Source organism: Mytilus californianus, unplaced genomic scaffold, assembly GCF_021869535.1.
Source record: "Mytilus californianus isolate M0D057914Y unplaced genomic scaffold, xbMytCali1.0.p SCAF_6, whole genome shotgun sequence".
Classification (NCBI taxonomy): domain Eukaryota; kingdom Metazoa; phylum Mollusca; class Bivalvia; order Mytilida; family Mytilidae; genus Mytilus; species Mytilus californianus.
Genome location: NW_026262712.1, coordinates 72,377,942 through 72,391,109, shown reverse-complemented (window position 1 = coordinate 72,391,109; position 13,168 = coordinate 72,377,942). Strand labels below are relative to the sequence as shown.

At 31.8% G+C, this 13,168-nt stretch overlaps 1 protein-coding gene across 2 annotated transcripts in view; it reads left to right on the top strand.

The window, feature by feature from the left end:
• LOC127706896 (uncharacterized) overlaps positions 1–13,168 on the top strand; it is a 63,385-nt gene that overhangs the window by 9,088 nt on the left and 41,129 nt on the right. The window contains exons 4-15 of one of the 2 annotated variants that reach the window (XM_052211622.1): positions 1,171–1,371; positions 1,939–2,126; positions 2,543–2,687; positions 3,160–3,512; positions 4,465–4,753; positions 6,342–6,431; positions 6,936–7,108; positions 7,518–7,615; positions 8,228–8,450; positions 10,191–10,313; positions 10,636–10,820; positions 11,883–12,052. In XM_052211622.1, coding sequence (XP_052067582.1) covers positions 1,171–1,371; positions 1,939–2,126; positions 2,543–2,687; positions 3,160–3,512; positions 4,465–4,753; positions 6,342–6,431; positions 6,936–7,108; positions 7,518–7,615; positions 8,228–8,450; positions 10,191–10,313; positions 10,636–10,820; positions 11,883–12,052 — 2,238 coding nt within the window. Of the gene's footprint in view, positions 1–1,170; positions 1,372–1,938; positions 2,127–2,542; positions 2,688–3,159; positions 3,513–4,461; positions 4,754–6,341; positions 6,432–6,935; positions 7,109–7,517; positions 7,616–8,227; positions 8,451–10,190; positions 10,314–10,635; positions 10,821–11,882; positions 12,053–13,168 lie in introns of both variants that reach the window. The other variant, XM_052211621.1, reaches the window with a different exon arrangement.

Genomic DNA, 13,168 nt, shown 5'->3' with positions numbered 1-13,168 from the left:
TTTTACAAAATTGTTAAAATGTAAATTTTTAGCTATTTATTGGAAAGAAGAATACTTCTGTTACATAAATATAGGCTGTTTTTGACAATAAAATGCACATGTATTGGGTACTAGTATCATTAAGTCATGCTGAATTACTGAAATTTTAGCATTTTGGTTATTTTTAGACGGTTTCCGTCTGAAATGGAAGTGGCCGCATTTGTGTCCATTCTTAATATTTAAATGTAAGTTGTATTTGATGATAATACATAACATATATAAAGGTTGAGAATGAACACGGATGCGGCCACTTTCATTTTTGACAAAAACCATCTGAAAAATGACATATTATGGCATATTTGATAGATTTTTCATATTAAAGCTTGAATTTGAGCGTCTTTAATGACTAAATCAGTTCAAATCTTTCACATAAACTAATTGAATGGACTGAAGTAGACACTTAAGTGTTTAAAAAGTGTCCCAAATCTTTCATCAGATGAACCTGAATTTTGAGGCCAAAATCGGCCCTTACCGGACCTACTCCTTTACACTCTTAACTTTAATACACTTTAAAGTTGGGCAATGAAACTTGGCATTCTTACTCAACCTATTGGCCAAAAAATTGAAACAGTTCTTTAAATTTAAATATGTCAGATAAACACTTGTGAATTTTAGAGAAGATCTTCCACTAAGAAACCAAGAGCCTAAAAATTTCTTGATTATTCCATGTCAGTAATGCTAGTTCATTATTTTACTAGTCTTGATTTTATTTATATGGAAACATGTAAACGATGCATGAAAATGGTTCGTTTGACTATGGAAAAGAACTTTTCTGATTTTATAATTGCTAAGGTGGGTTTGATTACAATTAGATGGTTGCAGATTGAATTTACTGGTGACCCATCAGCAGAACCAGTAAATGGATATTATATCTGAAAACAAATGATGCCTGTAAATCTGCAAATACAATTCTTTTATCTGGCTAATTCCAATGCAACTGAAAACAAACACTTTAATTATACATTTTAAAATAATATTCATGACTTCTGAGCTTGCATTCTATGCACAATTTCAGACCATCAATCATCGAATTGATCCCCTGAAATTTGCATTATCCAACCAAACGAATGTAACAGTGTTGCATCATTTACTATTTTTACTTTTTTTTATTTTGTACAACTAAATTTTCAGTGATTTCCATGACAACCAGATCCAGTATATAGAAGAAGGATCATTTAATGGACTGTTGTCATTACAGACATTAAATTTAGGAGAAAATGTCATACCGTACTTCCCATCTGTCATACTACCAGCCATCAGAACTCTCAACTTGGCAGATAATAGGATTGAAGCATTAGGAGGACTTAATTTAGGAGGAAGTTTGACTAGTGTGTAAGTATTAAGTGTACCCACTGTTGACTAACGTGAAAAAAAAAATGCACACTGCTGACAAACATGTAAATATAAGGATGTACAATATAGATATTTTGAAGAAATGTGCTCATTCCTCATCAAACAATTCACTGTTTCTGTTCTCTAACTTTCAAAACCCTTGCAGTTCTATATTTGAACTTGGCATGATAATTCATCACTACTGGATGGGGGGCCATGTACAAGGGGGAAAACACTACAATGAAAGTCATGGTAAAAAAATTGTTTGACTTAATCATCCCTGTTCATGTGTACAAAAATTGTTTCTGCTCACTTACTTCAAAACATCTTGTAGTCTTAGAGTGAATTGGTGGTGCATAAAGATATTTCTGCCTTCTGTGGTTATTAGCTATGTTTAAATCAAATAGTCCATTTTTTTAGCTAGATCTTCTGTTTTTGGCTCCCAAAACATTCTTCTAAATGCAATAGCTAACTACAAATTCATTGTTCGATATGACTGCAGACAAACTGTAATGTTGTACACTAAACACAAAGTTAAATAGTTTATATGTAAAATGTTTCCCACAGGAACTTAGACAACAATTTCCTTGGTTGTGAGTGTTCAACAGTGGAAAGTTTGTACAATGTTAAGGATGACCTGTCTGCCAATACCATGTGTTACAGTCCTACAGCCATACAAGGGGTACTGTTTGCTTCATCACAATCCAGCAGTCCTGACCACTTCACTAATAAAGATGTCGCATTGTTCCAGTGTAGTAAGTCAATCTTTTTCAAGTAGCTATTTTAAGAACAAAACTTTGTGCAGAAAATTTTGTAAAAGAGAAATTATTCCAAGACAAAATATGAAATCCAAACATTTCTTGTATTCTAGACATCTTTTAATTTCTTATTTTACAAATAAACCCCCAAAAAATGGAACTCTCACAGAAATGATTCAGGTGTGTGTAATGATTTATTTGATATAATTTTGTAAACAATTCAAAAGTGTGTATTTTTTTTCTAGTTTTCTTATGTTCAAATTGTATTGAAAAAATTATTTTAGATTTAGAATATAATGCATAAAGTTTTGCCACATATATTTTCATATGTGTAAGCTAGATCTTCTGAAGCAGCTGATGTGCCTATGGATAAAATGACTAAACAGTTACCTACATATTTATTTATATTTCAGGTGGTGAGAATATTATAGGCTCACCAGTATCAAGTACAAATATAACTATAACATGGGATAGACCATCATATCTTTATTCTCTAGTTAATGCTAGTCATGCTGAAACTGTAAAAGCAGAAACAGTGACAAACAATATTGAAACATGGTAAGGATAAAAGAGTAGAACTTGCATTATTGACCTACTGGAAAGCAAAAGTAATTTCATTTTACATATTGTAGCAGAATAGAATAAGATTTGAAACATGAATGAAGTTTGAGTAGGCAATTCTGGAGTTACATACCAAATATAAAAAGTGAATTTTAGTTTCATTGAGAGGAATTGTCCTAGATATGCATAAAGTATTTCACACTGTAAGTTATAACAGTAAATTTCGAAGTTCATGTAAGGAATATCTCTTATCTTTATCACAATGTGTAAGCTTTCATTCCAAATATTCCTATTCATTTTCTTGTGGACAATTTTGTTGGAAAAGGACATGAACATTGTTTTCTTTGATTTAAAATGTTGATTTCTATGCTAAAATATTTTTTTTAGGAAAATGATATAAAATTATGAACAGTTATTTGGAAGGACTTGTTGCAGTTATGTATGTTTATTATACCATTTGTGTTTTTAGGGAATATTTAGTGACATGCACAAGCAATACAGCTGCCACCCTCACAAAAATACAGACAGTTGTATTAGATTTCTCAGAATGTATTATTGTCACACCCTGCAATACAACTACAGACAACACAACAGTCACATCAAGTAATTCAACAGCTGCCAATACCACTGTATTGACTGACTGTAACACTATTGACCCAAATTGTACAAAATCAACTGATCATACTACATCTGTGTCGTTCAGTGATGTTGATGGGTTACTTCCCCAGACTTTATATGAATGTGTTATTCAGTTGACAGTAGACAACTATACCAGTGCTAAGAGTGTACCTACATTTATATATGCTCCTGCTGTCATTACAGGTAGGTTACCACTCAATTACTGTAAAACCTGAAATTTTATAGTCTGTTTTCATTATTCCCTGAGGTTAAGATTCTTGTGCCTTATGTTTTTGACAAATGTAGAATTTGGTTTTCATCAGCTAAACACTTATCAAAATTTTCTTAATTTCTTTGCTTTATAATTATTTATTTATGAAAAGTCCAGTATTGTCTTTTTAATGTTTAATTGAATGACAGATTTCATAGATGTGCATCTTAAAGTACAATCTGCAATAAAGCTGTTGATTCTACAATATTCTATTAAATACATTGAAACCATTGTATATTAAAAGAACTGCATATTTATGCCTGTTTTTCATCTTAACAGAACATACATGTATAGAAAATCATATTTAAGAAATAAATCTTTCATACCAAGCTCAATGCTCATTTTAACATGGTATGCATTATATTTATCAATATCTTGATATTTATCAATATCTTGTTATACCGATCATATGCAAGGTATAAAATGTTGACAAATGTTAAAATGAGCATAGAACATGGTATGATAGATTTCTTTCGTTTCTAACAGGAAAATCAGAACTTTTGTACTTCCAAGCAGACCAATAGGATACATTCAAAAGGCAGCCATTTTGGTTTGATGAAGCAAAAACATAAAAAAACTCACGGTTTCACGATTAAAAATGAATTGAAACATGTAAACTTACTTTTAGAAAGATTTAATAAAATTATTTAGCAAACAACACCAATACAAATATCCATTTGGATCTCAGCCCCTGTTCAAAATACAACTGACACAGCAATTTTGATAGTGACATCACACACCTGAACCCAATGCTCTATTGGAATTAGAACATGGCTTTGTACTCAAAGTGAAAAAAAGTGTGCCATACTTGTATTTATTGTTAATTATGATCTTCTGCGTTCCACTAGACTTACAAAGTACATTTGAAACAACTTATTTTAGTAGGAAATGAAACAACTGATAACAACGTTACTACAAACACAAAGGACATCAACATGGACATGACCTTTTATGATTTTAGTGCAGGGCATGACGATTTTAGTTCTACTAGTGGGATATTGTCTGTTAGTCCATACCATGTGACCAGTCCACTTGGTTCCTGGCTGGCTTTTTCCAGTGATCCATCAGTAGATACATTCTCTGAATGGTTTAGATCAGTATCATCTAATGTCGTTGTCCAAGGGGGAATAACTCTATCCTATGATGACACTGTAACTACTTCTGTTGTCAGAAGGTATAGAAATATACAGTCGTACAACATTTTGTACATTATTTCTTTCTCTGCATGTATTTCACCTTTTGATTCACTTTTGTGAAAAAATTTACCTTTTTTGTATCAGTTTAAATCTGATTATGACAAAATTTCTTTGAAACAAAATTATTTTCGAAGTTTTATCTTGTAGAAAAAGAAATTGAGAACTATTAAGGTGTAATCATGATCTGTTTATGTTTTCATTACTTTAAATGACGTCCTTGTGTTCAAATTAGCCACTACAGCTTGTCTTGACTAACAGGATACTCAAGAACAATTACACTAATTTAGAAATTTGTAGTTTTATTTTGTCAAAGCATTACAAGAGATCCTGTAAATTGGGTAATTAATGCAAGGGGTTTATTTATTTTTTTTTTTTTTAGCTAAATTCACGATTAATATAAACATGAAAAATTACCCCCTATTTGATCTTAATGGAAGGTCATAATTAAGGACAAAACAAATCATAACAAACCTGTTTGACATTTGAAATCATGAAATTTAAACCTTGCAAAATTACAGTAATATTCATTAGATGTAATGAAATTTTCAGACCAATTGGACCACCCATTGTAGGGTTACTGTCCAAAATAGTTTATTTTTATGAAATTTTACTGTTTTTGGTTATTATCTTCAATATTATAATAGATAGAGAGAAAGTGTAAATGGCAAAAATGTTCAGCCAAATAGGATGTACAAATAAGTCAAATGATCAAAATAGTCAATTGACTCCTTAAGGAGTTATTGCCCTTGAAACGTTTATTTTTTACATTTTTTTCATGCAAGTCTATTACTTTTTCAAAAATCTTCTTCTCTGAAACTACTGGGTCAAATACTTCCAAACTTTAACTGAATGTTCCTTAGCGTATCTAGTTTGTAAATTGTATTCAAAGTTTTGATCCATCAACAAACATGGCCACCATGGCTAGAAATAGAACATAGGGGACAAAAGCAGTTTTTACCTTATATCTCAAAAACTACAGCAGTTAGAGCAAAAGGTGAAAGTGTTAAACAGGTTTAGATCTTCCTGTCAAGTAATCTTCAGACCAATAGTACAACTTATTGTTGGGTTACTGTCCAGAAGTAGTTAATTTTTAGGAAATTTTACAGTTTTGGGTTATGTATTATCTTTAATATTATTATAGAAAGAGAATAAGTGTAATTGACAAAATTGTTCAGCAAAGTAAGATCTGCAAATAAGTCAAATGCCTGAAACTGAAATTACAGGTGAGCGATATCAGGCTCACATTTGAGCCTCTTGATATTGTTGTTCTTCATCTTGACAGAATATAGAAGTTTGCCTTTAACGAAGGCCTAACAAGTCATACAAAATCAGTATCCTACTTAAAACAGAATTCAAACACCATTAAGTTAAAAAATATAAGAATTGGTGAAAGAGTAAAGAGAAAAGTTTTTAAAGGTGATGTATTTAAAAACAAGTAAAACATTTAACATTTTACTTTTCTGACTGTAAGGAAATCCATGTTTTTTTTATAAATAGTTCTTTTAAGTATCTGAATGTCTGAATTATAATGCAGACATATCAGAAATTATATTTTTTTATTATTAGATATTACTCTGGTTCCTTCTTTCCTGTGGATAATTCTGGTTATGGAGCAGAAGGCCAGACAGATTGTGGTGGAACACTTCATAACTTTGCGTGAGTTTTCAAAGAACAATATTTTTTAGTATTTTTATCTGAAACACATCAAGTGTTAGCTTTTAATGTAGACAAATGGCACTACTGACATATATAATACAATAATCACTGCTTAAAAATAAGTTTGGCTCTATTATAAGTAATTAGAAAACAACTTTTTTGTGCTGTGTCCAGATTTTATTCAGTTTTGCAATTCTAATAAAAAGTCCTTAGTGACATTGAAAATTTGACAATTCATTTCATGAATACTCATGTGTTTCTTTGGATTTTTTCCAAAAAAAAGTTACACAATGTTTGGTTTCATGTTTAATCTTAAATTTGAATTTTTTTCGAACTTCCTCTTCATATCTATGGATAATTTTGACCATCTAGAGTCCAAGGACTCAAATGGTATAAGTAAGAGGTGTCAGGCATATCATGTGGATATGGCCCTTTTACTGTGACATATTGATGTTGGATTATGCTGTTTTATGATTATTGTAATTGATTGATTTTGTGTTGTAGCTTCACATCAGCCTTAAGAAGTGGTATAACGTTCAGTGGGTCAGAGGTCATAACTGTTGGTGGTGGAGAAGAGTTGTGGTTGTTTATAAACAAGATACTGGTTGTTGAAATTATAAAAAATAGGACAACTTCTGATATACCTTGTCAGAAAATTGATTTATCAGCAACAAATGGTAAATGCACATTTTTGCAAAAATAAAGAGACATTTTTATCCCCTGGAATATTGCACATCACTTACAGAAATATTATATACAATAATGATTTAAGATAAATAATGTTTGACATCAGTTCTTAATTGTTCTAACCTAAAACTAAGTTCTACTAAGAACAAAATGATGCTGATTTAATCTTTAGCAATCTTGAGGAGAAGCTTTAAAACTAAATTTAAAAGACAGCGACTAAATAAAAATGCCTTCACATGTTATATTTTTTCGGTGGGTTTTTGTTGTTGTATTGTATTCATAAATAGAATTTTTTACTTATTTTATAGTTCGTGTGCATATCAGTTTAATTTAAACCTAGTAGGTTTTACCATGGTTAAAAAACAGGGCCTATTATAAATCATTTCTTGATTATTTTAGGAGGAGGCAATGTTATTCCAGAAGAAGGTGTTATAGTAAATGGAGATTGTGTTGGGTTATCTCCCCTTACAAGTGCAACTGTATATTTAGAACTAGAGGTGAGTGATATTTACAAACACATAGTTTGAATATAACTCCATGTAGTGAACCAAGCTATTGTGTTTACTTTTGGTAGAGGCTCTTGAAGTGGATAACTTGGTATGCAGGGTTGTCAATAAATATTATCAAACAAAGTACCAATTTGACAATAACACTTCATGAGACAGCAATTTTAGTAAAATGCTGGTCGACATGTTTTAGGCATCATCAGTTCATTTTACATACAGAATAAAATTTTTGAAGTACAAAGTTTGGTACATTTTTGACGTCACAATGTGTTGCTTTGGGTGAGACAAATAATGAAAAGTAAAATGTACTTTTTTTGTTATAAGAGTACAAAATTTATGTCATTAGTATCATACTAATGTTACATTTTTGCCTAAGACATGTAGTAATAACTTTGTATTTTTGCCTAAGACATGTAGTAATAACTTTGTATTTTTGCCTAAGACATGTAGTAATAACTTTGTATTTTTGCCTAAGACATGTAATAATAACTTTGTATTTTTGCCTAAGACATGTAATAATAACTTTGTATTTTTGCCTAAGACATGTAGTAATAACTTTGTATTTTTGCCTAAGACATGTAGTAATAACTTTGTATTTTTCAGGTAGCAGAAACATACCAGTTTGAAATTTTTCATGCAGAGAGACAAACTTGTACATCAGAGTTATTTATACAGTTTGAGAATGTAGATCTACCTGAGAATGGATCATTACCATTTGACTATCATCTTACTCCAAGGGAAGATCTTCATGTCAATGGAATCGTGGGAATTTTTAATATCTGGGATATTTTTGCTACAGGTCCATCATTTCAAGTGGAATTATCAGGTAATTTAGAAGTTCCCACTGATAAAATGTCCTACACACAGAAGAAATGATAGCTGATGGATGGTTAATGTTCAACAGTTTAAAAAAAAAAAAATTATTACAGAATCTGTTATTGTGAGGTAATAATTTCATTTATAAGCTCCCTTGTAAGAGCATCTAAGAATTATGTCAATGTCACATGATAATTGGTTTTTGTCGAGCCTGCGACTTTTGTCGCAGAAAGCTCGACATAGGGATAGTGATCCGGCGGCGGCGTTAGCTAACTTCCTAAAAGCTTTATATTTTAGAAGGTGGAAGGCCTGGATGCTTCATACTTTGTATATGGATGCCTCATGTTACGAAATTTCCGTCAGTCACATGTCCAATGTCCTTGACCTCATTTTCATGGTTCAGTGACTACTTGAAAAAAAAGTTAACATTTTTTGTAATGTTAAATTCTCTCTTATTATAAGTAGTAGGATAACTATATTCGGTATGTGCGTACCTTGCAAGGTCCTCATGCCCGTCACACAGTTTTCACTTGACCTCGACCTCATTTCATGGATCAGTGAGCAAGGTTAAGTTTTGGTGGTCAAGTCCATATCTCAGATACTATAAGCAATAGGTCAAGTATATTCGGTGTATGGAAGGACTGTAAGGTGTACATGTCCAACTGGCAGGTGTCATCTGACCTTGACCTCATTTTCATGGTTCAGTGGTTATAGTTAAGTTTTTGTGTTTTGGTCTGTTTTTCTTATACTGTATGCAATAGGTCTACTATATTTGGTGTATGGAATGATTGTAAGGTGTACATGTCTAGCTGGCAGGTGACATTTGACCTTGACCTCATTTTCATGGTTCAGTGGTCGAAGTTAAGATTTTGAGTTTTGGTCTTTTTTTCTAATACTATATGCAATAGGTCAACTATATTTGGTGTATGGAAATATTTTATGATCTATATGTCAGTCGCGCAGGTTTTATTTGACCTTGACCTCATTTTCACAGTTCATTGCTCAGTGTTAAGTTTTTGTGTTTTGGTCTGTTTTTCTTAAACTATAAGCAATAGGGCAACTATATTTGTTGTATGGAAGAATTTTTAGCTGTACATGCCTGCCTGGCATGGTTCATCTGACCTTGACCTCTTTTTCATGGTTCATTGGTCAATGTTTAGTTTTCTTGGTTAATGTTAAGTTTATGTGACAGTTGTAATAAAGCTTTATATTTAGGACTATCAACATAATATCAATGATTAGTAAAGAAGGCGAGACATTTCAGCGTGTGCACTTTTGTTTCTCTAAATAGAGTTATTCAACTGAAAAAAAAAAAATTTACTTTGTCTTTGTCATTTGTTGAAATGGCTCTCTGAAGGCATTCATATATAAAGTAGTTAATAGGTACTTCAGAAATTTTCAAATTGGATACGCTGTAAACTAACATGAGGATGGTTTGGGATCAAAAGAACTTGATTGCAAAGACTCCAGAAGAATTTTTTCTGATACAGTCCGAAAAAAATAATTTGAACTGTTGTCAAGAAACTGGAACTATAAATCTAAAAAAGAATATTACACAAACATAACTGGAATAAATTCTCTATTAAGTAAGCATACCCATACATTTCATAAAGAGTCAAAAGATGCATTTAACAAATACTACCTTAGAACACCATTCTAAAGTGGAACAGGTTTGGGTCTAAACACTAAATGTTTTACATTTAAAAGGACATCAAGTTTCAGTTATAGTTTTCTTGATCTTTATTTCCAGGAAATGAAGCACGCCATTTTACTCTAAAGGAGGACACAATAGCCAATAGAAATGCTGCTACTACAGTAACTCCTCCTACTTATGAATATGTATTAGTCAAAGGCACAAATTTCTCATATGCAGGTAAGCATTTTATAATTTGATATTTAACAGTTTGACTATACATATTGTGAACTATATCATGCAATCAGCATGCGACTCACACTGTGAATCAAACAGATATTCAGCAAATAATGTAACTATTTTTAAAACACTCTAAAAGTGTTACAAAATGGACTTCAAATTTATTTTCTAAAATCTAAAAAATCAACTTACAGTAAGATCATTCCTGCCCCTAGATCAGTATACAGAGACTGAGATTTTGCAATACCTATCCTTGGATCCAGTATAATAAGGTTTTCGATTTTTAACTGAAATGATAAGAAAAATATTTTTTTTATTTCAGAATGTGCCCCGGAAGTTTTGATTCCTGAACCTAGCACACCTGGATCAGAAATGTTTACCATAAGTACCAGTGAAGTTTTGTTGACCTTAGTAACAGGATTAGACTATGAAGTAGAACAGACTTACACTATTAAACTGAGAGTAGCAGATACAGGCTCAGGATTGACGGGTTCTCTTGTTATAAGGGTAAGTACTTCAGAATTATAAATACACTTAAATTGAGAAAAGCTATATATGCTGTTCCCTTGTTATAATGGTAAGTACTTCAGAATTATACACTTACCCTGAGAGGGAAAGATAAAGGTTCAAGTTTGACATGTTCTTTGGTAATTAGGGTTAGGAAATTTCCCAGTCAAGAATAAAAATGAAACAGGTGATGTAAGCAAGATAACAAACATTTGTTTACAATGTGGATGAACTTTATGTATTGACCTATTGTTACTAAGAAAATGACTTGAGCTCCTTTGTAAAGCGTTCTATTTTTTGTAAACAAGCCACTCATGCTTTAAACAGAGATTGTATACTGAATACTTTACTGTCAACTTGTGATGTTTTAGAATATAAGAAAATATGGTAAATGTATGCCATCTTTTACTATTGATTTTTAATGATTAGACAATTATTACCCCAATTAGAATTAACATGTTAATTAATGCAGCATTTCCTAAAATTTATAAATAAGTTTAACATTTTTGTGGGGGACAAGATTGGGAATTAAAAATGCATCCATTAGTTTCTTATGTACATAAGATAATTTATTTAGAAATATAAATAAATATAAACCAAAATAACAGTTTATAATGTGCTCCTAAAGCTTTTTTCTGGATTTATGTTCACCAGGGCTCTCGGTCATAAAACTTTACTCAGTACTTGGAGTCAAAATTTGTGCTTGAAACACCAAATCCATGATTTTGATTGGTTGATTTCTGAGTCTGAGTATGAAAATCGTGCTCCAAAATTTTATGACCACAAGGCCAGGAACACTCAAACCCTATAAAAGCCAAGGATGTATAGATACCTGAATAGTTTAGGAACTATATGAACAAAACAGACATAAAAATTCATATAAGGTCATATCGTATAGTGGGTTATTTTTGCGGGGTGTAAATTTTCGCTTATTTTCGCGGATAGAACGAAATCACCAAAATAAATTCCGCCAATTTGAAAGTGTACATGCAATGGTATTGTATAAAAGTTTTGAATCCACCAAAATAATAACCACCAAAATATTTTGTATTATTTGTTCAGGTCAGTATACAAGATGTAAATGACAACTGCCCAAGCTTAACCAGCATATCATACATAACACCACGACCTATTCTACAGTTGGAACATCTGTTTAATGTACAGTCAAATGATTCAGACAGTGGGATCAATGCTGAGATACAGATTTACATATCACCTGTAATTTATGAAAGGTAAAATGAATAACTTTAAGAAGATAAAAAATAGAGAGTTGATAGTTGCTCATATTATATAAATAGTTTATATACTATGATATTTTAGGACACTGGCCATGTAAATTTAAACTGCTATAACTAATAGATCTTTCTTCAACACTAATCTAATGCACTTGTTGGAACCCTGTCTTTAACCTTGGTTTAGCTCAACATTTATTGAAATGAGACCCTTATCTCAGACTATCCCAAACAATAAAGCAATGCCATTGTATATATGTAAGCCTCTAAAGTGTGATGGGGATGCTAAAACCTGATGGTCTAATCTAAAGTGCGATGGTTTGGTATGCTAAAGTGCGATGGTCTGTGCTATTCAACGGAACATGCTAAAGTCTGATGCATCAATACGCTAAAGTGCTTTTTTCCACGAAAGTGCATTTGTTCCTGAAAGTAAGGACGCTAGCAACGTTAAACAGCATGCCAGAAAACCAGAACATTTGTCCAGATAAAGGGTTTTTATTAGGCAAAAAAGAAAAGAAAGCGTAAAGAAAGAAATGATCCCAATCTTGAACATTTTTAGTCGGTGGTGGAAGAATTTAACTTGATTTGGCTAATTTGTGTTTACAAAAGGGCCTCAAAGGTAAAACAATTCAAACGAGAAAAATAGCGGCCTAATTAATATACAAAACAATAAGCGAAAACAAATATGAAATACAGCAACAAATTACTACCACTGAATTACAGGTTCCTTTTTTGAAACAGGTTCATAAAGTATATACTAGCTACTGCAATGTAACCATTACACTTTTTTAAAAAACTATCGTACTTTGAATAAAAATAAGAAGATGTGGTATAATTATCAATGAGAAAACTATCCACCCAAGACCAAATGTCGTTGATGTATGCAACTACTAACCGTATGGCCTTCAACATGGAGCATTGCCCCACCCCACATAGCAAGCTATATAGGGCCACACAATGACCAGTGTAAATAATTCAAAAGAGAAGGACAACGACAGGATTTATAAACAAAACAATTGTAAAAGAAAAACTAATAGGAACACAGCAAAAAACAAAAGCCATTGCCTGAACCCCATTCCCGTTACATTATTGCACTTTAGTGTGTCATACCATTGC